A 24,347-nucleotide genomic window follows, 5' to 3' on the forward strand; every position below is an offset into this window, starting at 1 on the left:
GAGTCTATGGTTAAGCAGGATGGCTGGTACCATCTTATCTGTCACGATACACTGTATTTTTGCCACCACCATACCTCCCAACTGTCTCGATTTTCGCGGGACAGTCCCGTTTTATTGGGACTGTCCCGCTGTCCAACCCGCTGGCCGCAGTGTCCCTCGGTGGGGGGGGGGGGAGGAGTTGGGAGGCGACGCTGTGCGCATGCGCACAGCGTCTATTCAGTGGAGACAGAGGGAGAGGGGGCATGCCAGCAGCTCAAAAAGCGCTGGGCATGCCCCCACAGTGATGAAAACGGGGGCGTGGTTCGCAATCGCGGACCATGCCGTAAAGCCCCTTTCCTTAGGCCACGCCCCTTTTTGAGCGGTCACACGCGAAGATGTTCCTCTCTCTGCTTAGTAAATGTTGGGAGGTAAGCACCACTCCACAAACTAGAGATGAGCGGGTTCGGTTCCTCGGAATCCGAACCCGCCCGAACTTCAGCTTTTTTTACACGGATCCGAGCGACTCGGATCTTCCCGCCTTGCTCGGTTAACCCGAGCGCGCCCGAACGTCATCATGACGCTGTCGGATTCTCGCGAGGCTCGGATTCTATCGCGAGACTCGGATTCTATATAAGGAGCCGCGCGTCGCCGCCATTTTCACACGTGCATTGAGATTGATAGGGAGAGGACGTGGCTGGCGTCCTCTCCATTTAGATTAGAAGAGAGAGAGTGAGATTGAGACAGAGACACTTGATTTACTGGAGCTTAGGAGTACTAGAGAGTGCAGAGTTTACTAGTGACTGACCACTGACCAGTGACCACCAGTGCAGTTTTATTTAATATAATCCGTTCTCTGCCTGAAAAAAACGATACACAGTGACTCAGTCACATACCATATCTGTGCTCAGCCCAGTGTGCTGCATCATCTATGTATAATATCTGACTGTGCTCACACAGCTTAATTGTGGGGGAGACTGGGGAGCAGTTATAGGTTATAGCAGGAGCCAGGAGTACATATTATTAAAATTAAACAGTGCACACTTTTGCTGCAGGAGTGCCACTGCCAGTGTGACTGACCAGTGACCTGACCACACTGACCACCAGTATAGTATACTATATTGTGATTGCCTGAAAAAGTTAAACACTCGTCGTGTGACTTGTGTGGTGTTTTTTTATTCTATAAAAAACTCATTCTGCTGACAGACAGTGTCCAGCAGGTCCGTCATTATATAATATATACCTGTCCGGCTGCAGTAGTGATATATATATATTTTTTATATCATTATTTATCATCCAGTCGCAGCAGACACAGTACGGTAGTTCACGGCTGTAGCTACCTCTGTGTCGGCACTCGGCAGTCCATCCATAATTGTATACCACCTACCCGTGGTTTTTTTTTCTTTCTTCTTTATACATACTACATCTCATTATCATCCAGTCTATATTAGCAGCAGACACAGTACAGTACGGTAGTCCACGGCTGTAGCTACCTCTGTGTCGGCACTCGGCAGTCCATCCATAATTGTATACCACCTACCCGTGGTTTTTTTTTTCTTCTTTATACATACTACATCTCATTATCATCCAGTCTATATTAGCAGCAGACACAGTACAGTACGGTAGTCCACGGCTGTAGCTACCTCTGTGTCGGCACTCGGCAGTCCATCCATAATTGTATACCACCTACCCGTGGTTTTTTTTTCTTTCTTCTTTATACATACTACATCTCATTATCAACCAGTCTATATTAGCAGCAGACACAGTACAGTACGGTAGTCCACGGCTGTAGCTACCTCTGTGTCGGCACTCGGCAGTCCGTCCATAATTGTATACCACCTACCCGTGGTTTTTTTTTCTTTCTTCTTTATACATACATACTACATCTCTTTATCAACCAGTCTATATTAGCAGCAGACACAGTACGGTAGTCCACGGCTGTAGCTACCTCTGTGTCGGCACTCGGCAGTCCGTCCATAATTGTATACCACCTACCCGTGGTTTTTTTTACTTTCTTCTTTATACATACATACTACATCTCTTTATCAACCAGTCTATATTAGCAGCAGACACAGTACAGTACTACAGTACGGTAGTCCACGGCTGTAGCTACCTCTGTGTCGGCACTCGGCAGTCCATCCATAATTGTATACTAGTATCCATCCATCTCCATTGTTTACCTGAGGTGCCTTTTAGTTGTGCCTATTAAAATATGGAGAACAAAAATGTTGAGGTTCCAAAATTAGGGAAAGATCAAGATCCACTTCCACCTCGTGCTGAAGCTGCTGCCACTAGTCATGGCCGAGACGATGAAATGCCAGCAACGTCGTCTGCCAAGGCCGAATCCCAATGTCATAGTACAGAGCATGTCAAATCCAAAACACCAAATATCAGTAAAAAAAGGACTCCAAAACCTAAAATAAAATTGTCGGAGGAGAAGCGTAAACTTGCCAATATGCCATTTACCACACGGAGTGGCAAGGAACGGCTGAGGCCCTGGCCTATGTTCATGGCTAGTGGTTCAGCTTCACATGAGGATGGAAGCACTCAGCCTCTCGCTAGAAAAATGAAAAGACTCAAGCTGGAAAAAGCACAGCAAAGAACTGTGCGTTCTTCGAAATCCCAAATCCACAAGGAGAGTCCAATTGTGTCGGTTGCGATGCCTGACCTTCCCAACACTGGACGTGAAGAGCATGCGCCTTCCACCATTTGCACGCCCCCTGCAAGTGCTGGAAGGAGCACCCGCAGTCCAGTTCCTGATAGTCAGATTGAAGATGTCAGTGTTGAAGTACACCAGGATGAGGAGGATATGGGTGTTGCTGGCGCTGGGGAGGAAATTGACCAGGAGGATTCTGATGGTGAGGTGGTTTGTTTAAGTCAGGCACCCGGGGAGACACCTGTTGTCCGTGGGAGGAATATGGCCGTTGACATGCCTGGTGAAAATACCAAAAAAATCAGCTCTTCGGTGTGGAAGTATTTCACCAGAAATGCGGACAACATTTGTCAAGCCGTGTGTTCCCTTTGTCAAGCTGTAATAAGTAGGGGTAAGGACGTTAACCACCTCGGAACATCCTCCCTTATACGTCACCTGCAGCGCATTCATAATAAGTCAGTGACAAGTTCAAAAACTTTGGCCGACAGCGGAAGCAGTCCACTGACCAGTAAATCCCTTCCTCTTGTAACCAAGCTCACGCAAACCACCCCACCAACTCCCTCAGTGTCAATTTCCTCCTTCCCCAGGAATGCCAATAGTCCTGCAGGCCATGTCACTGGCAATTCTGATGATTCCTCTCCTGCCTGGGATTCCTCCGATGCATCCTTGCGTGTAACGCCTACTGCTGCTGGCGCTGCTGTTGTTGCTGCTGGGAGTCGATGGTCATCCCAGAGGGGAAGCCGTAAGACCACTTTTACTACTTCCACCAAGCAATTGACTGTCCAACAGTCCTTTGCGAGGAAGATGAAATATCACAGCAGTCATCCTACTGCAAAGCGGATAACTGAGGCCTTGGCATCCTGGGTGGTGAGAAACGTGGTTCTGGTATCCATCATTACTGCAGAGCCAACTAGAGACTTGTTGGAGGTACTGTGTCCCCGGTACCAAATACCATCTAGGTTCCATTTCTCTAGGCAGGCGATACCGAAAATGTACACAGACCTCAGAAAAAGAGTCACCAGTGTCCTAAAAAATGCAGCTGTACCCAATGTCCACTTAACCATGGACATGTGGACAAGTGGAGCAGGGCAGGGTCAGGACTATATGACTGTGACAGCCCACTGGGTAGATGTATGGACTCCCGCCGCAAGAACAGCAGCGGCGGCACCAGTAGCAGCATCTCGCAAACGCCAACTCTTTCCTAGGCAGGCTACGCTTTGTATCACCGGTTTCCAGAATACGCACACAGCTGAAAACCTCTTACGGCAACTGAGGAAGATCATCGCGGAATGGCTTACCCCAATTGGACTCTCCTGTGGATTTGTGGCATCGGACAACGCCAGCAATATTGTGTGTGCATTAAATATGGGCAAATTCCAGCACGTCCCATGTTTTGCACATACCTTGAATTTGGTGGTGCAGAATTTTTTAAAAAACGACAGGGGCGTGCAAGAGATGCTGTCGGTGGCCAGAAGAATTGCGGGACACTTTCGGCGTACAGGCACCACGTACAGAAGACTGGAGCACCACCAAAAACTACTGAACCTGCCCTGCCATCATCTGAAGCAAGAAGTGGTAACGAGGTGGAATTCAACCCTCTATATGCTTCAGAGGTTGGAGGAGCAGCAAAAGGCCATTCAAGCCTATACAATTGAGCACGATATAGGAGGTGGAATGCACCTGTCTCAAGCGCAGTGGAGAATGATTTCAACGTTGTGCAAGGTTCTGATGCCCTTTGAACTTGCCACACGTGAAGTCAGTTCAGACACTGCCAGCCTGAGTCAGGTCATTCCCCTCATCAGGCTTTTGCAGAAGAAGCTGGAGACATTGAAGGAGGAGCTAACACGGAGCGATTCTGCTAGGCATGTGGGACTTGTGGATGGAGCCCTTAATTCGCTTAACAAGGATTCACGGGTGGTCAATCTGTTGAAATCAGAGCACTACATTTTGGCCACCATGCTCGATCCTAGATTTAAAGCCTACCTTGGATCTCTCTTTCCGGCAGACACAAGTCTGCTGGGGTTGAAAGACCTGCTGGTGAGAAAATTGTCAAGTCAAGCGGAACGCGACCTGTCAACATCTCCTCCTTCACATTCTCCCGCAACTGGGGGTGCGAGGAAAAGGCTCAGAATTCCGAGCCCACCCGCTGGCGGTGATGCAGGGCAGTCTGGAGCGACTGCTGATGCTGACATCTGGTCCGGACTGAAGGACCTGACAACGATTACGGACATGTCGTCTACTGTCACTGCATATGATTCTCTCAACATTGAAAGAATGGTGGAGGATTATATGAGTGACCGCATCCAAGTAGGCACGTCACACAGTCCGTACTTATACTGGCAGGAAAAAGAGGCAATTTGGAGGCCCTTGCACAAACTGGCTTTATTCTACCTAAGTTGCCCTCCCACAAGTGTGTACTCCGAAAGAGTGTTTAGTGCCGCCGCTCACCTTGTCAGCAATCGGCGTACGAGGTTACATCCAGAAAATGTGGAGGAGATGATGTTCATTAAAATGAATTATAATCAATTCCTCCGCGGAGACATTGACCAGCAGCAATTGCCTCCACAAAGTACACAGGGAGCTGAGATGGTGGATTCCAGTGGGGACGAATTGATAATCTGTGAGGAGGGGGATGTACACGGTGATATATCGGAGGATGATGATGAGGTGGACATCTTGCCTCTGTAGAGCCAGTTTGTGCAAGGAGAGATTAATTGCTTCTTTTTGGGGGGGGTCCAAACCAACCCGTCATATCAGTCACAGTCGTGTGGCAGACCCTGTCACTGAAATGATGGGTTGGTTAAAGTGTGCATGTCCTGTTTTGTTTATACAACATAAGGGTGGGTGGGAGGGCCCAAGGACAATTCCATCTTGCACCTCTTTTTTCTTTAATTTTTCTTTGCGTCATGTGCTGTTTGGGGAGGGTTTTTTGGAAGGGCCATCCTGCGTGACACTGCAGTGCCACTCCTAGATGGGCCCGGTGTTTGTGTCGGCCACTAGGGTCGCTTATCTTACTCACACAGTCAGCTACCTCATTGCGCCTCTTTTTTTCTTTGCGTCATGTGCTGTTTGGGGAGGGTTTTTTGGAAGGGACATCCTGCGTGACACTGCAGTGCCACTCCTAGATGGGCCCGGTGTTTGTGTCGGCCACTAGGGTCGCTTATCTTACTCACACAGTCAGCTACCTCATTGCGCCTCTTTTTTTCTTTGCGTCATGTGCTGTTTGGGGAGGGTTTTTTGGAAGGGACATCCTGCGTGACACTGCAGTGCCACTCCTAGATGGGCCCGGTGTTTGTGTCGGCCACTAGGGTCGCTTATCTTACTCACACAGCTACCTCATTGCGCCTCTTTTTTTCTTTGCGTCATGTGCTGTTTGGGGAGGGTTTTTTGGAAGGGACATCCTGCGTGACACTGCAGTGCCACTCCTAGATGGGCCCGGTGTTTGTGTCGGCCACTAGGGTCACTTATCTTACTCACACAGCGACCTCGGTGCAAATTTTAGGACTAAAAATAATATTGTGAGGTGTGAGGTATTCAGAATAGACTGAAAATGAGTGGAAATTATGGTTTTTGAGGTTAATAATACTTTGGGATCAAAATGACCCCCAAATTCTATGATTTAAGCTGTTTTTTAGGGTTTTTTGAAAAAAACACCCGAATCCAAAACACACCCGAATCCGACAAAAAAAATTCGGTGAGGTTTTGCCAAAACGCGGTCGAACCCAAAACACGGCCGCGGAACCGAACCCAAAACCAAAACACAAAACCCGAAAAATTTCCGGCGCTCATCTCTACCACAAACCCGCCCACAAGTGGTACCTGGCTGTCAATCACTTTGCAAAGAAATTCTCACTGTGAGCGACATCGCTAAAGTGGGGCATACACTATACAATTATCTGGCAGATCATTAACAAACGACCATTTGCTCCCAAACATTGGAAACTGGACCAAAAAATAAAGTGTTAAATCTGTGACAAGTTTTGTCTATTTTCCAGTGTTTGGGTTCAAATGGTCGTTTTGTCATCTGCTCTCATCCATTACCAGATTTTCATTCCAGCCAGTCAGATCTGGCAGATGATCTACAAGATAATTGTATAGTGTATGCCCAACTGTGGAGCATGCGCCGTCAGCTGGATAAATATCAGCATAGCACACATGTATGAGTCAAGCTTTGTATCTTGCCACCCGTATTCTGGGAGTCCCGAGACCACAGTCTTCTGTCTGTCAGATTGCCTGGCCCCAGCTGAGCAGTTCCGGCAGTCATTCTGAACAAGCTTCGGCTACCTCAGATGACCGATGCTGCCAACGTTGCGATGGTGATCTGATACTGCGTCTTCGAACGTAGCACTCATACACCTCCTGCTGCATAAGCATTTTTACACATCATTGATCCGTTGAAACTGAAAAGGGTACGGTATAGAAGATCTACAGTGTCTAGGTACACAGTCAATAGGTCGACACCATATGGTCGACATGCATAAGATCAACAGGTACAACATGAAAATGGTAGACACACTGGCTTCCCTTCACTTCCAGAATCCAATTCAAGCTTCTCACACTCACTTACAAAGCCCTCACCAACTCCTCTCCCATCTACATCTTTGACCTTATCTCCCTTTACACTCCCACCCGTCCTCTTTGCTCTACTAATGCATGCCGACTCTCCTGCCCACTGATTACTTCCTCCCACTCCTACCTCCAAGATTTTTCACATGCTGCTCCAATTCTCTGGAATTCTCTACCTCTCCCCCTCAGATTCTTCACCTCTCTACAAAACTTCAAACAGGCTCTCAAGACCCACTTCTTCACCAAACCCAGCCAAATCTCATCCTAGCCCTCTGTTCCATGCTCTCTATGTACCCCATCTGTGTCACCCCTATCTGTCTACCCCTCACCTTTAGAATGTAAGCTCTCACGAGTAGGGCCCTCTTCCCTCATGTGCTTATCCTTTCTCTTACTTTAATAATCTTCAACTGCATCAACTCCAGCAGTCCTCTGCCACCTGATACTTGTTCCAATGTCATCTGCTGATGTAACTATGTTTATTTACCCTGTACTTGTCATATATTGTCGTCAACTGTAAGTTGCTGTTTTCCTGTTTTGATTATTTGTTTATCTGCTCTGTAATTGGCCGCTGCGGAACCCTTGTGGCGCCATATAAATAAAGGATAATAATAAAATAAATAATACCTTGACACTGTAGATCTATCATCCGCATATCGTTCAAAGAGGCAGCAGCGATGTGTTTTTGGGTCCATCTCTGATTCAGGCCCAATGTTACCAAGTCGACATCCTCAATGTTGACATTAAGACGATGCCGACATTCTAGTGTCCACATTCTGAGTATTGACAGTTGTAACGTCGACATGGTACACCACACACTGTGACATACAGGTAGCCTGTCTTTGTCGCAAGGAATGAGCAATACATTGTATCAGTGGCGTAACTAGAAATTTTTCTCCCCCAAGCCAAAAAGGGCGTGGTTTTGTTGGAGTGGGTGTGGTTTCGCATAAAGGGGCGTGGCATTGCAGGAAAAGACTACCTTATACCCCAGTTTTGCAACCTGCACGCCCATACGTTGGCCACCACAGGAAAGAAAAATAATCCTGATTCATGCCCCTTACATTATTTGTCATTTTTCCTCCTTATAGTAATGCCCAGTATACATTATGCCACATACTGCAATGGCCCTTAGACATTATGCCGCACACAATAATGCACGACACAATATGCACACACTGTAATGCCCCCGACACATTATGCCACACACCGTAATGTCTGTGACACATTATGCCACACACCGTAATGCCTGTGACACATTATGACAGGAATCGCAATGCCCGTTATACATTATGCTACACACTGCAATGCCCCTGATACATTATAGCACATACAATGTCTGTGACACATTTTGACACACACCGCAATTTCCGTGACACATTATGCCACACACTGCAATGCCCGATACATTATAGCACATACAATGCCTGTGACACATTATGCCACACACTGCAATGACCTTGAGACATTATACCACAATGCCCGTGATATAGTATACCATACACCGTAATGCCTGTGACACATACCGCAATGCCCTGCCCGTTATACCCTATGCCACACATCGCAATGCCCGTTATGTATTATGCCACACTGCAATGACCCTGAGACATTATACCACATACCACAATGCCCGTGATATAGTATACCACACACCGTAATGCCTGACACATTATGACACACACCGCAATGTCCGTGATACATTATGCCACACACTGCAATGACCCTGAGACATTATACCACATATCACAATGCCCGCGATATAGTATACCATACACCGTAATGCCTGTGACACATTATGACACACACCGCAATGTCCGTGATACATTATGCCACACACCGTAATGCCCATTACACATTAAGTCCTACAGTAAGGCTTCTAATTACTTTTCAATTACCTGCTCGTTGTCAGGGGTTTCATGCACTGGGTGTCATGCTCGTTGCCAGGAGTTTCATGCTCTTGGTTCCATGCACGGTGCCAGGGGTTTTCATGCTCAGGGTGTCATGCTCGTTGCCAGGGGTTTCATGCACTGGCTGTCATGCTCGTTGCCAGGTGTTTCGTGCACTGGGTGTCATGCTCGTTGCCAGGTGTTTCATGCACTGGGTGTCATGCTCGTTGCCAGGTGTTTCATGCACTGGGTGTCATGCTCGTTGCTAGGAGGTAGTCCTTGTTGCTAGAGCTGTGCTCCCAGTGCCACATATGTCCCCAGTGTACTTACATGCCCCAGTGCCAAATATAGTCGTCGTCCCCATGTGCCAGGTACACATATACCCCCCCAGTGCCACATATGCCCCCAGTGCCAGATATTCCCCCCAGTGCCACATATGCCCCCAGTGCCATATATTCCCCCCCAGTGCCAAATATGCCCCCAGTGCCAGATATTCCCCCCCAGTGCCAGATATTCCCCCCGTGCCATATATGAGCCCAGTGCCAGATATTCCCCCCCAGTGCCAGATATTCCCCCCGTGCCATATATGCCCCCAGTGCCAGATATCCCCCCCAGTGCCATATATGCCCCCAGTGCCAGATATTCCCCCCCAGTGCCAGATATTCCCCCCCAGTGCCAGATATCCCCCCCCAGTGCCAGATATTCCCCCCAGTGCCAGATATTCCCCCCAGTGCCATATATGCCCCAGTGCCAGATACCCCCCCCCCAGTGCCAGATATTCCCCCCAGTGCCATATATGCCCCAGTGCCAGATATCCCCCCCCCCCGTGCCAGATATTCCCCCCAGTGCCATATATGCCCCAGTGCCAGATATCCCCCCCCAGTGCCATATATGCCCCCAGTGCCAGATATGCCCCCAGTGCCAGATATTCCCCCCAGTGCCAGAAATGCCCCAGTGCCAGAAATTCCTCCCCCCCGTACCATATATGCCCTCAGTGCCAGATATTCCCCCCCCCCCCCTGCCGTCGCTTTTTGGAGGGACACGGAGGGCACACTCGTCTCTCCTGTGTCCCTCCTGCTGCATCATCTCCGGCGGCCGCGGGTCTAATAGGGGGAAGTGCCGGTTCGTGAGCCAATTAGAGCTCACGGACGGCACTTCCCCCTATTAGACCCGCGGCCGCCGGAGATGATGCAGCAGGAGGGACACAGGGAGGCGCGCTGTCCCTCCGTGTCCCTCCAACAAGCGGCGGAGGGAAGGAGACTGCAGACTGACATGCGGACGCTCGTCCGCATGTCAGTCTGCTGTAAATCAGTGGCGCCCCCGCAGCCCTCGCCCCCAAGCCACCGCGAGGACTGCGGGGGCAGTAGTTACGCCACTGCATTGTATATACTGAACTGTGGGGCTAATTCAGACCTGATCGCTGCTGTGCGTTTTCGCACAGCGGTGATCAGGTCTGAACTGCGCATGCATATGCACCGTAATGCGCAGGCACGCCGGGAAGCAACAGGATGGTGCGAAATATCATTTGTGGGTGGCAACTGACCGTTTTCAGGGAGTGTCCGGTGGAGGAATCCGGCGTTTTGTGGGAGGAATCATGACGTCAGTTCCGGCCCCAATCATCGCAGCGGCTAAGTAAGTCCTGGGCTGTGCCGAGACTGCATAAACTTCTGTTTGTGCAGCTCTCCTGCACATGAGATCGCACCCCTGCACAGCGAATTCCCCCTCCCCCTGTAGGCGGCGACTACCTGATCGCAGGGATGCAAAAAACGCACCCTAGCAATCAGGTCTGAATTACCCCCTGTGTACAGTTCATTCTCTGTTATTGTTTTCCAGACCAGCAAAGGAGATAAAATTGTCACATGTGCCATTCGAGCCAGCACTATCTATGGTGAAAAGGTGCAACATTTGCTGGACAGTTACCAATCTGCGAAATCTAAGAATAATCAGATAAACTACATTGAACCTGAAAATGCTGAGAAAAACTATACTTATGTAGGTAAGGAAGAGGAATCAAACATTACGTTGTCACCAGTGTGTTATTTGTGGTCAAATACTATAATGGAGGCAAGTACTGTAGGTTTCATTTTTCATTATATGGTAGGTGTTGAACAATTTAGTGTTTGGGGCAGCACGGATAGTGTAGTGGTTAGCATTACTGCATCACAACACTGAGGTCATAGGTTTGATTTCCCACCATGGCTCTAACTGTGTGGCATTTGTATATTCTCCACATGTTTCCTCCTGGAACTCCTGTTTTCCCCCACAATCCAAAAATATTCTGGTAGGTTAATTGGCTCCCAACAAAAATTAACTTGCGGGCTGCAAGTTTGACACCTATGCTATAGAACAATATTTAACAAAGCAGAGACCTAATCAAAACAACCTCTGATAAAGTGTGGGAATATAATACTGTACAATCAGGAAAAGAAAGGCTCATAGAAATCAATTGTATCTGTATTCCAAAGAATGTCAATAGTACAGATATGTCCTCTTCAGGGGCGTAACAAGGCCGGGGTGAGAGGGGCATGTCCCCTTGGCGCCGTGGCACCTCCAGCAGAGGGGGTTGCCACTGGCCAGGGAAATGTATGCTTATGCACATGACAAACTTCATGCGTCCAGCAGCATACTTACCGACATTCTGGCTGCTCTCTGCGGGAGAGAGCAGCCAGGTCGGCTCAGCATGGGGGCAGGGTAGGGCTATGACATGAGGAGGGGGTGGTCCAGAGGCGGGATGGGGGTGGGGCGGGGTTACAGTGGCACCTCCTTTAAGCCCCGCTCTGTTATGCCGCGATCACCGGCATTACACTGCAGGGGGCGTGGCTATGATGGCGCGATTCAGCAAGAATCGCATCATCGACTGCCCGGACCGCCCACTTTACACACTAAGTGGGCAGACGGGCAGGGGGGACCCCAGAAATCAGGAGACTTGCCTGCTCTTCCGGGGTGCCGGGAGGGTCACCCGATTTTCGTGAGCCTCCCGGACATTCCGGGAGAGTAGGCAAGTATGCCAGCAGACAAAGTTTCACGTGCGCAGTGCAACTGGAAAGCCCCCAGTTCTATAACCTGTGCACCGTTTGTCATCTTGCCCTGGGCGGCAAAAACCTTATTTAGGCCTCTGGTCCTAAAACACTGTTATAAAAAGTCATGGCAAATAAATTAGCCACTCTCGGTGCGCCAGGTCCCAGGATGCGGTACATTACCAAGCTTTTTTCTTGCAAAAAATGTGCATCTTATTTGCATGAATAAAACTACATTTCTGGCTTGTGCTGATGAATTTTACATTTATATATCTTTGTACGACTGAGGGCCTGATTCAGATTTGGGCATAGAGTAACAAAGAGCTAGTAACTGTGCACTTTGACAAACCATGACAAACCAATAGGCGGGAAACTGCGCATTGGCAGGACCCATTCTGTGCATGTGCAGAATGGGTCCTGCGATCAAAGTATTGACAGGCAGAGGCGTTTGGGGGTAAGGACAGGGGCGGCCGGCATTGCTGGAAACGGGGTATGCATTGCGAGTTTCCTTGGCCTCGCATTCAGCCTGTGGCTTACTCAGCTAGCTGTCACAGATGACCATCGCGACTGATGGTCGGGATGTTTAACGCCTCCTACTGCAGTTGCCACAGTTTTTCAATTGCAGTCCATGCTGAATCAGGGTCTTTGTCTGTACTCTGGGGGTAATTCCAAGTTGATCGCAGCAGGAATTTAGTTAGCAATTGGGCAAAACCATGTGCACTGCAGGGGAGGCAGATTTAACATGTGCAGAGAGAGTTAGATTTGGGTGGGTTATTTTATTTCTGTGCAGGGTAAATACTGGCTGCTTTATTTTTACACTGTAAATTAGATTTCAGATTGAACACACCCCACCCAAATCTAACTCTCTCTGCACGTTACATCTGCCTCCCCTGCAGTGCACATGGTTTTGCCCAGTTGCTAACTAAATTCCTGCTGCGATCAACTTGGAATTACCCCCTCTATCCATAAATATGAGAAAAGGTGAATTGCACCACCTAGTGTTTATTTCAAGGACAACATCCACTTCATTCATTAATATGCTCTCAAAACAATGGCCCTCATTCCGAGTTGATCGGTCGCAAGGCGAATTTAGCAGAGTTACACACGCTAAGCCGCCGCCTACTGGGAGTGAATCTTAGCTTCTTAAAATTGCGACCGATGTATTCGCAATATTGCGATTACTAACTACTTAGCAGTTTCAGAGTAGCTCCAGACTTACTCTGCCTGTGCGATCATTTCAGTGCTTGTCGTTCCTGGTTGACGTCACAAACACACCCAGCGTTCGCCCAGGCACTCCCACCGTTTCCCCGGCCACTCCTGCGTTTTTTCCGGAAACGGTAGCGTTTTCAGCCACACGCCCCTGAAACGCCGTGTTTCCGCCCAGTAACACCCATTTCCTGTCAATCACATTACGATCGCCGGAGCGAAGAAAAAGCCGTGAGTAAAAATACTTTCTTCATAGTAAAGTTACTTGGCGCAGTCGCAGTGCGAACATTGCGCATGCGTACTAAGCGGATTTTCACTGCGATGCGATGAAAAATACCGAGCGAACAACTCGGAATGAGGGCCAATATTCACCGCAGATCGTTTAAAATCCATAGTAAAGAGTTTTATTTGCTTTTTTATAAAAATAAAAATTAAGGGATGAATATTAGTTAGGTTTTTATATTTAGTAAAGTAAGGTCTAAGTGCATTGTTTCCTTACAGATTCTAAAATGTACAGCAAGATCAATAGGACATCTTCAGTGGCAAACGCAGGATTTGCATGGGGGGGTTTCCAGAACTGGGTGGAGCCAATCACGGGGGTGGGGACTGAGGTGACCCAGTATATGCTAGGTCCGTAAAATTAGTGTGTCTGTGTGTATATATATATATATATATATATATCCCATGTAAAGAAGGCGGCACTCAGAGACTTGAAGGTGCAAAAGAATATTTAGTAAACAAGCTGCAGAGTTACATCAACGTTTCGGGGCGCGCAGCCCCTTCATCAGGATGATGAAGGGGCTGCGCGCCCCGAAACGTTGATGTAACTCTGCAGCTTGTTTACTAAATATTCTTTTGCACCTTCAAGTCTCTGAGTGCCGCCTTCTTTACATGGGATAGTGATGGAGGTGGAAACCTCATAGGATGGCACCTGAGCCAGAAAGCCCACGGAGGCCTTCCGAGTGCCGGCTACTACAAGGGTATCTATCTATCTATCTATCTATATATATATATATAATACATATCTACACATATATATACCGTGTATATATATATATATATATATATATATATACACACACACACACACACACACACACACACACACACACATTCATAAACACATATACATAGCATATTAAACATGCATACATATATATATATATATATATACACACATACAGTACACGTATATATGCACATGTATATATCATATGTGTGTGTGTGTTTATATGTATGTATGTATATACATGTGTATATATGTATGCACATGGATATATATGTACTATAATTAAAATAAAGTAAACTTTTACTGCACTTACAAGTGCCACCAGGAAGACAGCAGGCTGCAGAGGACGCTAGACAGCCATTAATAATAATCATGCAGCTAAAAAAAAATATATATATATATTTTTAGTGGAGGGGGGTTTCTGGGTGCTCGGAAACCCCCCTGGGTGCGCCACTGATTTTTCAGCAGTTTCTAAATTTCACCTTAATCTAAGCCTTAAAGTGATGTTATCCTCTACTGATAGTGATAGAAATGGTAGAAACATGACAGGAGCAGGATGTTCTTTGGGTGAGATTTACTCTTTGACCCAGAATCTCTACATCTTTTTAAATAGCTCCAGTCTGATAATATAGGAGTAGGAATGTTTAAGGAACTATTGCATTGATCAGTGTTACTTGATATTATTATTATTATTATTATTATTATTATTATTGCTATAATTTGTAGGATAGTGCTTCAAAATTCAAAATCTAAGAAACCAGTCATTTGAGCTTTTGTGATATCATGGGCCTTGACCTTTTGTATGAACCAACTGATCTGGCCGATGTTTTAAGTCCCATTTGCACAGAAAAATGTCCGCAGCATTAACATAAGACACAGATGCGACCGCGGCAATAGAGAGAGGAAGGTAGACATAAGTATAATCACTGCAGTTCATTTGCATTATTCAGTCCAGTAATGCAAAACTTTGGACCGATCACTGCAAAGTATTTTTTATTTTGCCTCCTTTCAATTTTAGATTGTTCAGATGTTCTTTAGAGATGTCCTTGTACAAGATCACTATAACCCCAACCCACTCCAACTGGTCTTCTGCAGTTCATTCTCCTAATCGGCTTTCAGGAGAGTTTTTGAATGTTATCACTGTTGACAACTTTTATGTCAGAAGGCTTTGTGTGGTCATTAATAACTATATTATGCCTGGTGATATTGTGAGTAGAGTTTCTAGTATAAACTGTAATTCTAAACACAGAAATGTATAGTCCTAACAATGATAAGGGCAGTCCCCAAAAATGACTGCTGTCCAGCCACTAGTAGTTTGGTTAGCTGATGGTGCTCTTGTCACCTAACAGTTTTTGCAGATTTCACCACCTGCTATCTATGGTGTCTGAAACCCTAGTTGGCAGGATAATAGAATGAGGGGGTCCTGCTTGGGAAAAGGATCCGTACATGAAATTTGGAAAGCAAAAGCAACAAGTGAACACTCTAGGCCCATTACCCCACCCTCATAACCAGAGACAACATTAAATCAATAACTCCCACATTTAATACATATGTTTCCTGTCCCTCTGCTAGATCAGTCATTAAGTTATTAGTGCTTACATTTACTGCAGAGACTCAACACTGCATTGTTACCTGCTACATTATATCAATAGCCTCTATCAATCCCGCATTGTATTAGTAGCACCATATTTAATTAAGAGGCTCAGCATTAACGGAATAGTCCCCACCTGCCTATACATCACATGAATGTCCCCACATTACATAAGTACCTTCTAAATTACTACAGTATAACAGTTTCCACATTACATTAATATTCCATATACATTACATTTACACTCCTCCTGCTTAGAGATGAATTAAGACAAGGTCAAATAGCATTTGGAATGTCTGGCATAGGCATCACATTAATCAAGTGTATTGTGCTGAGTGACAAGAAAATAAATATGAAGGCAAAAGTTTGCAAACAAGTAACCCCATATTACAGACAACAATGTTATGCTGGCCATACACTAGAGCGATCTCGTATACTAATATACGATTTTGCCGCATCGTATGGACATTGTACATGTTTTGCATATGATTATGAAGTGATGCATGGCCCAATGGGTCGAATGTCTCATCCTCAGATCATATGTACAGGCCAAATTATGCGTCGTCATCGTATGCACATACGATGCATCATAGGATGGTGCATACGATCAGCATCCTTTTTATTATTATCATATGGTGCCACATGTGTTCCACAGAGTAAACAAATAAGCAAAACGTGAAGACAGTGACTTACAGTTCAATACAATATAGGACAAGTAGAGGGTATATAAACATAGCTGCGTCAGTAATCAGCACTTATCAGGGTGGCAGAAAAGCAAAGGATTTGGTGCCATCAAAGGGAGTATTGAAAAGAAGATAGGTTAAGTAAGAGATGTAAAGGCACAAGAGAGAAGAGGACCCTGCTCATGAGAGCTTACTTTTAAATGAATTATTATTATTATTATTATTATTATTATTATTATTATTTTTTTGTGATCACGTGCTTAGGTGAGGCATACGATCGTACGATAGATCGTATGCCTCATCGTATTTTAAAAAAAAGAAATCGTGTGCCAGGGGCTCCCAGGGGGATTGACGAAAAATCAGCTGTGGAATCGGATCTTATGCTGGTCGTACTAATGTATGGCCAGCATTAGTATTAATACTTGCAAAACTTCCCAAAATATATTGTTACGAATATTATATAGAAATATTTTGCAACAAACATTTAAGCACAGTCACGCCCATATGTGGAGCTAGACACGCCTTTTGGTGAAATTTTGGCACGCCCCCTTGATGGCGCACCATGAATCTCCCTGCTTCTAGTTTTGAAAAGTAGGCAAGTATGATTTATCCCGACTTCCAAGTTGGTAATAAATTGTTGGAAGATTGGACTTTTAAGTCATATTTACACTTTTCTGCCTCTCTATATGCATTGGTGCATTTCTCAGCGTAAGTGCAGTGTGATGTGTGTTTGGTAGATCGTCAAGGTTAACTTGATGACCTGTCGCCCCTCCCCACTAGATTGTTAGCTCTTCTGAGCAGGGCCCTCTTTCCTCTTGTTGTCTCTAAGGCCTATTCTCGACACATTTCACTCAGCGACCATCTTTACCTGTTTTTTTTCCTACTGGTAAAAGCTCCTCTCTATCTATGGCCGCCAGCCCCAAGTAGTACAATGATTACTCCCTCGCTACTTACATCTAAGTTGTATTATGTTTTGAGAATTGTGGTGCTCTTTGTTACCTGCACTCTATTTTTGTTATTTATGTACTGTTCTGCTAATTTTTGTCTCCCTGTGCTGTCCTTTGTACGGCGCTGCGAAACACTTGTGGCGCCCTATAAATAAAATGTAGTAATAATAATAATAATAATAATAATAATAACTGGTGCAAAACCAAGGCATTATATGCTTCAGTATACTATAACTGCTGATAACCACTTGAGCCACATGATGGCGATGTTCACCACAAAATATTAAAAGAAAATTTTTAGAGCAAAGAACAGCTTGCAAAGACCATTTACCTCTGTGGGCTTTTCATAGTAATGAATTTTTATTTTTATTAATATGAAGGCTATTTTTTGCATTATGAAGATTTCCGAGCCAAATAAAATTGAGGCTTTTCAAAGGAATTATATAAATTTTTCTTCCTGTTAATGATGACAGAATACTGCAGTTAAAATAATGGCCATTATTATTATTTGGTCACAAACTGGATGCAATTTACACTTCAAAAAGCTGCACATAAAATTAGCATATTTAAGACTGCTGAGTGCTGAACATAACCCATCACAAGATACATGCATGTTGGCAAAATTAGCATATGTGCCCAGTTTACACATACACTTACTTACACCCATATTTTTAACCACTTATTGTACTTGTGAAATGCACATTTGATAAAAGGCATCAATAAACATAACAAATCTCTCTGATACAGCAGGAACAACTTTCCATCTCATGAAAAAAAATAAAAACTAGAAACACACCTACTATATGCCTATACAATAAAGAAAGAACTTATTAGCGTCAGTGGTACATTCACAGCCAGCCAATTAGAAGCGGTTTGCTAGGGACTCAGCCGTAATTGCACCTGCCCTAACCACGCCCAAATAATATGGAATTCTGAGGAATGCCTTTGTCTATATTCCGCACAAGTCATAACTCTCTTTCTTTGTCCTAGCTATAGGTGCAAGCGTGCGTAAATGCAAGAATCACATAAGTCTGCATAGGTGGATAGTGATGTTCATAGGAATTAACTGCATTATACACCAACAACAGGCATAGTAGTCACCCTGCAGCAGACCCATATCTCTGTATATACAGTATGTATACAAAGGTCTGCTGCATGATAAGACTACTCTCCTATGGCTATTGTATCTTCTCGTATTTGCGTGGGATTAATCCAGTTGCTCCGTTTTTCCACCCATACGCCAAAAACATACTAGTAGGTTAATTGGAGTCTGCTAAGAAAATGAACCCTAATGTTTGTTTGCGCTTGTATGTGTGCGGGAAATTAGACTGTAATCTCCAATGGAGAAGGAACATATAGTATGAATGACAAATATTCCCTGTGCAGCACTGCATAAAATTGGTGGTGCTATATACATAATAATAATCTGCATTATACACAAATTACTATGGCCACTGGAGTAGTACTTTGTGGGCAGAGCTGGCCCTAACCAATATGATGCCCTAGGCAAGATTTTGGCTGGTGCCCCCTAGCACCGCCGCTAGTTCTGCAGGAGATCCATAGCATGAGTCAGATGGCAGCTCTGCTAACGTTGGGCGCCTTTTGTTTATGAAAATGCATCTTATTTGCATTACTATGTGGCTAGGATGCACATGCAGCTTCTGCTGATTAAAATGATATGCAGCATGCCTATATTCTATGTGTGACTGCGGCTGTATCTGCGTCCGAAATGCTACATTACAGTGATTTCCAGGAATACACTGCAATGTAGCATTTCATATGCAGATACAGCTGCAGTCACACCCAGAATATAGGCATGCCGCATATCATTTTAATTAGCAGAAGCTGCTGGTGCCCCTAAGTATACCAAATGCCATAGGCATTTGCCTAGTTTGCCTATGCCTAAGGCCGGCTCTGTTTGTGGGGTCACCTATTGCCCTTAACACTCAACTTCCAAAAACCGCTCAGAATTTGTCTTTTTTTTTGTCTTATGAGCGAATTAGGTGAAGAACATGTATTTAATTTTGTCCATAATGGTTTTTTGTTTTTTTTTATATTTGAAAAAAAAAAAACCCAGATTGGAACATCGAAAACATTGCGATTTACGACTATTGTGAGTTTCATTTTAATAGCCCGGGCAGCCAGCATGTACACAGGGGGGTTTGGGTGGATTAATTTATACTTCCCCAGCAGCCATCGGGTGTGGGGGGAGGGGGAGTGCCGTACTGACCAATTAGCAGTGATCGGAAGCACAGCAAACACTGGGAAAGGGTGCGGGAAGGCAGAGGGACCTTCAGTAGCAGCAGCAGAGGGAAGTTTTTCTTCATTGCAGCTGCAAACACTGTATCTAACTGGTCGCATCCTGTGCCACCAAGTCAAGTAAAGCACTTGCTGGTGTGGCCGCATCTGATGCGTCCATGCCAGGCAAGTGGTTAATACAGCTTGAACTCCTGTAAGCATGTATTCTACCAATTGTCGGTAAGTTTTGTGGTGAATATTAGACCAAATGCAATGAACTATACAGTATCTTCCAGTTCATGAAGATTAAATGGTCGCAGATCCAGAAGGATACATGCTTTTGTGCTGTTATGTCCATATCGTCACTAGCATCTGCATGATGTAGTTGAAAAACGTGGTTTGTTAGACTGCATAACCCGTTTCCAATCATTCACTATAGTGATGTGCACTGGAAATTTTTCGGGTTTTGGTTATTGGATTCGGTTCCGTGGCAGTGTTTTGGATTCGGACGCGTTTTGGCAAAACCTCCCTGAAATTTTTTTGTCGGATTCGGGTGTGTTTTGGATTCGGGTGTTTTTTTACAAAAAACCCTCAAAAACAGCTTAAATCATAGAATTTGGGGGTCATTTTGATCCCATAGTATTATTAACCTCAATAACCATAATATCCACTCATTTCCAATCTATTCTGAACTCCTCACAATATTACTTTTTGGTCCTAAAATTTGCACCGAGGTCGCTGGATGACTAAGCTAAGCGACCCAAGTGGCCGACACAAACACCTGGCCCATCTAGGAGTGGCACTGCAGTGTCAGACAGGATGGCACTTCAAAAAATAGTCCCCAAACAGCACAGAAAAGAGGTACAATGAGGTAGCTGTGTGACTAAGCTAAGCGACACAAGTGGCCGACACAAACACCTGGCCCATCTAGGAGTGGCACTGCAGTTTTCTAGCGAGAGTGCTTCCATTCTCATATGAATCTGAACCACTAGCCATGAACATAAGCCAGGGCCTCAGCCGTTCCTTGCCACTCCGTGTCGTAAATGGCATATTGGCAAGTTTACGCTTCTCATCAGACGCTTTTAATGTTGATTTTTGGGTCATTTTACTGTACTTTTGTAGTATACTTGATGACACAGAGGTAGAGCAGTGGCCTACTGTACCGTACTGCTATATATTATATACTGGTGGTCAGCAAAATTATGCACTGTCCTCCTACTGTATATATACTGCACAAAACTTAAATGCACCACAGGTATGGATGGATAGTATACTTGACGACACAGAGGTAGGTAGAGCAGTGGACTACTGTACCGTACTGCTATATATTATATACTGGTGGTCAGCAAAATTTTGCACTGTCCTCCTACTATATATATACTGCGCAAAACTTAAATGCACCACAGGTATGGATGGATAGTATACTTGATAACACAGAGGTAGGTAGAGCAGTGGACTACTGTACCGTACTGCTATATATTATATACTGGTGGTCAGCAAAATTATGCACTGTCCTCCTACTATATATATACTGCGCAAAACTTAAATGCACCACAGGTATGGATGGATAGTATACTTGACGACACAGAGGTAGGTAGAGCAGTGGACTACTGTACCGTACTGCTATATATTATATACTGGTGGTCAGCAAAATGATGCACTGTCCTCCTACTATACATATACTGCGCAAAACTTAAATGCACCACAGGTATGGATGGATAGTATACTTGACGACACAGAGGTAGGTAGAGCAGTGGACTACTGTACCGTACTGCTATATATTATATACTGGTGGTCAGCAAAATTTTGCACTGTCCTCCTACTTTATATATACTGCGCAAAACTTAAATGCACCACAGGTATGGATGGATAGTATACTTGACGACACAGAGGTAGGTAGAGCAGTGGACTACTGTACCGTACTGCTATATATTATATACTGGTGGTCAGCAAAATGATGCACTGTCCTCCTACTATATATATACTGCGCAAAACTAAAATGCACCACAGGTGTGGATGGATAGTATACTTGACGACACAGAGATAGGTAGAGCAGTGGACTACTGTACCGTACTGCTATATATTATATACTGGTGGTCAGCAAAATTATGCACTGTCCTCCTACTATATATATACTGCGCAAAATTTAAATGCACCACAGGTATGGATTGATAGTATACTTGATGACACAGACGTAGGTAGAGCAGTGGACTACTGCACCGTACAGCTATATATTATATACTGGTGGTCAGCAAAATTATGCACTGTCCTCCTACTATATATATACTGCGCAAAACTTAAATGCACCACAGGTATGGATGGATAGTATACTTGACGACACAGAGGTAGGTAGAGCAGTGGACTACTGTACCGTACGGATATAATACTGGTGGTCACTGGTCAGCAAAATTCTGCACTGTCCTCCTACTATATACTACAACGCAGCACAGATATGGAGCGTTTTTCAGGCAGAGAACGTAGATATATTTTCAGCACACTGAGCACAGATATTTGCAAGCACACTGAGCACAAATATTTGCAAGCACACTGAGCAGATATTTGCAGCACACTGAGCACAGATGTTTGCAGCACACTGAACACAACTGAGAGAACGCTGCACACGTCCTCTTCCTATTATCTCCAATGCACGAGTGAAAATGGCGACGACGCGCGGCTCCTTATATAGAATACGAATCTCGCGAGAATCCGACAGCGGGATGATGACGTTCGGGCGCGCTCGGATTAACCGAGCAAGGCGGGAGGATCCGAATCTGCCTCGGAACCGTGTAAAATGGGTGAAGTTCAGGGGGGTTCGGATTCCGAGGAACCGAACCCGCTCATCACTAATTCACTATCCAATTCCTGTGTTTCTGAGTAATCTGGAAGCGTTTGTCCCTGTTTCCAGCAGATAGTAATGTTGTATGTGCAGGCTTTATGCAGGGCAAAACTAGGATTTCTATCACCATGGGCAAGGCAGTAATTTGGCGCCACCCCACGTGTCTCTTTCGTTTACCTGTATAAGAGAATGATCTCATAATCTGCATGTTAGAGGGGTACCAACTACCTCTTATATCAGCAATAGTCCCACCCTACATAATATACAGAGACACCATCATATAATATACAGGGACTACACCCATATAATGTACAAAGACACCCACCATATAATATACTGTACAGCGACACCACCCATCAAGGTCAGAGACACCCAACATGTAATATACAGAGACACCTCCATATAATATACAGACCCCCTTATATACAGAGACAACCTACGAGTTCATATAATATACAGACACATTACCCTAATAATGTAGAGACACCCACTGTATAATATATTACAGACTGGGGAGAGGCAGTGGGTGACAGGTAGTGAGTGACACTGGGGAGAGGCAGTGGGTGACAGGTAGTGAGTGACACTGGGGAGAGGCAGTGGGTGACAGGCAGTCAGAGAAGCTGGGGAGAGGCATTGGTTGGTAGGAAGTGAGTAAAACTAGGCAGACAGTGGGTGGCATACAGTGGGTGATGCTGGTGAGAGACAATGGGTGAAGAGCAGTGAGTGATGCCGAGGAGAGGCAATGAGTGAACCTGGGGAGAGCAGTGGGCGACAGGCAGTGGATGACACTAGGCAGAGGCAGTGTCACACTTGTGGTTATTTGTAAACCTGGACTGTAATCACAGCTTGGAGTGGGGTCAGGAGTCGGTAGCAGAAAGGTCGGCCTAATAAAGTTCCTTCTCATGCACTGGAGTAAAATACAACTGATTGTTACTAGGAGCACACAGAATTGTATATAATATTAAGAACTTGATTGAAGACTAGAAGAGTCATAGAAGATAGCTGCTGGAATCCGATCAGGAACAGGGACAACTTGATACTGAACCGCCACCTGGTACACTAGAAGAGGCAGCCGTTAGCAGGGCCGGCGACAGGGGGGTACAAAGGGGACAACTGTACCGGGCCCCAAGGATCAGAGGGGCCCCAAGTATATGCTGATAAGTACCCGGCAGGGATGTAAGCCGTCTTGTCCAAATAGGGCAGCGAGCTGTAGGCGGTATGGCCACAGCCTCAGAGTGACCGGAGCCTCTCACACACAGTGACTGTGCGGAGCGAGTGTGCGTCCACTCTTCCGGGTTCCAGGGTTGGACTGGCCAACAGGGGTACAGAGGAAACCACCGGTGGGCCCCACTGACTGGGGGGCCCTTCTCCTCCTCTAGGGATCAGGTTCCAGACTGTGCACTTGAATTATTCATACTGTATGTTACCTTATTCGACATAGGACTATGGTGTATTTTCTACAGTGCATTGCTGTTATTAATCTGGCACATTATAATGCATGCACTAGCAGTACTTACTATGTATATTTATCAAGGGGCTCAAACCATGCACTCTCTAATGGTTAGCCAAGCCTTGGTGTCGGCTGGCCACACCCCTAAGCATGGGCCCCACCATTGCATATACCCGGTGGGCCCTTCATTCCCCAGTCCGACTCTGCCGGGTTCTGCTCTGTTGCAGGCAGAGACGGGACATGGCAGTACCTCCGCTGGCCAGGATTCTCGTGCCCTGCACTGGCCTCTTCTGGT

At 45.6% G+C, this 24,347-nt stretch overlaps 1 protein-coding gene across 1 annotated transcript in view; it reads left to right on the forward strand.

Annotated features, from left to right (window-relative positions):
• Positions 1–24,347, forward strand: part of LOC135023824 (3 beta-hydroxysteroid dehydrogenase type 7-like) — a 47,128-nt gene that overhangs the window by 17,114 nt on the left and 5,667 nt on the right. The window contains exon 5 of the mRNA XM_063953423.1: positions 10,909–11,071. Coding sequence (XP_063809493.1) covers positions 10,909–11,071 — 163 coding nt within the window. The remainder of the gene's footprint in view (positions 1–10,908; positions 11,072–24,347) is intronic.

This window comes from Pseudophryne corroboree, chromosome 2 (genome assembly GCF_028390025.1).
Source record: "Pseudophryne corroboree isolate aPseCor3 chromosome 2, aPseCor3.hap2, whole genome shotgun sequence".
Taxonomy (NCBI): domain Eukaryota; kingdom Metazoa; phylum Chordata; class Amphibia; order Anura; family Myobatrachidae; genus Pseudophryne; species Pseudophryne corroboree.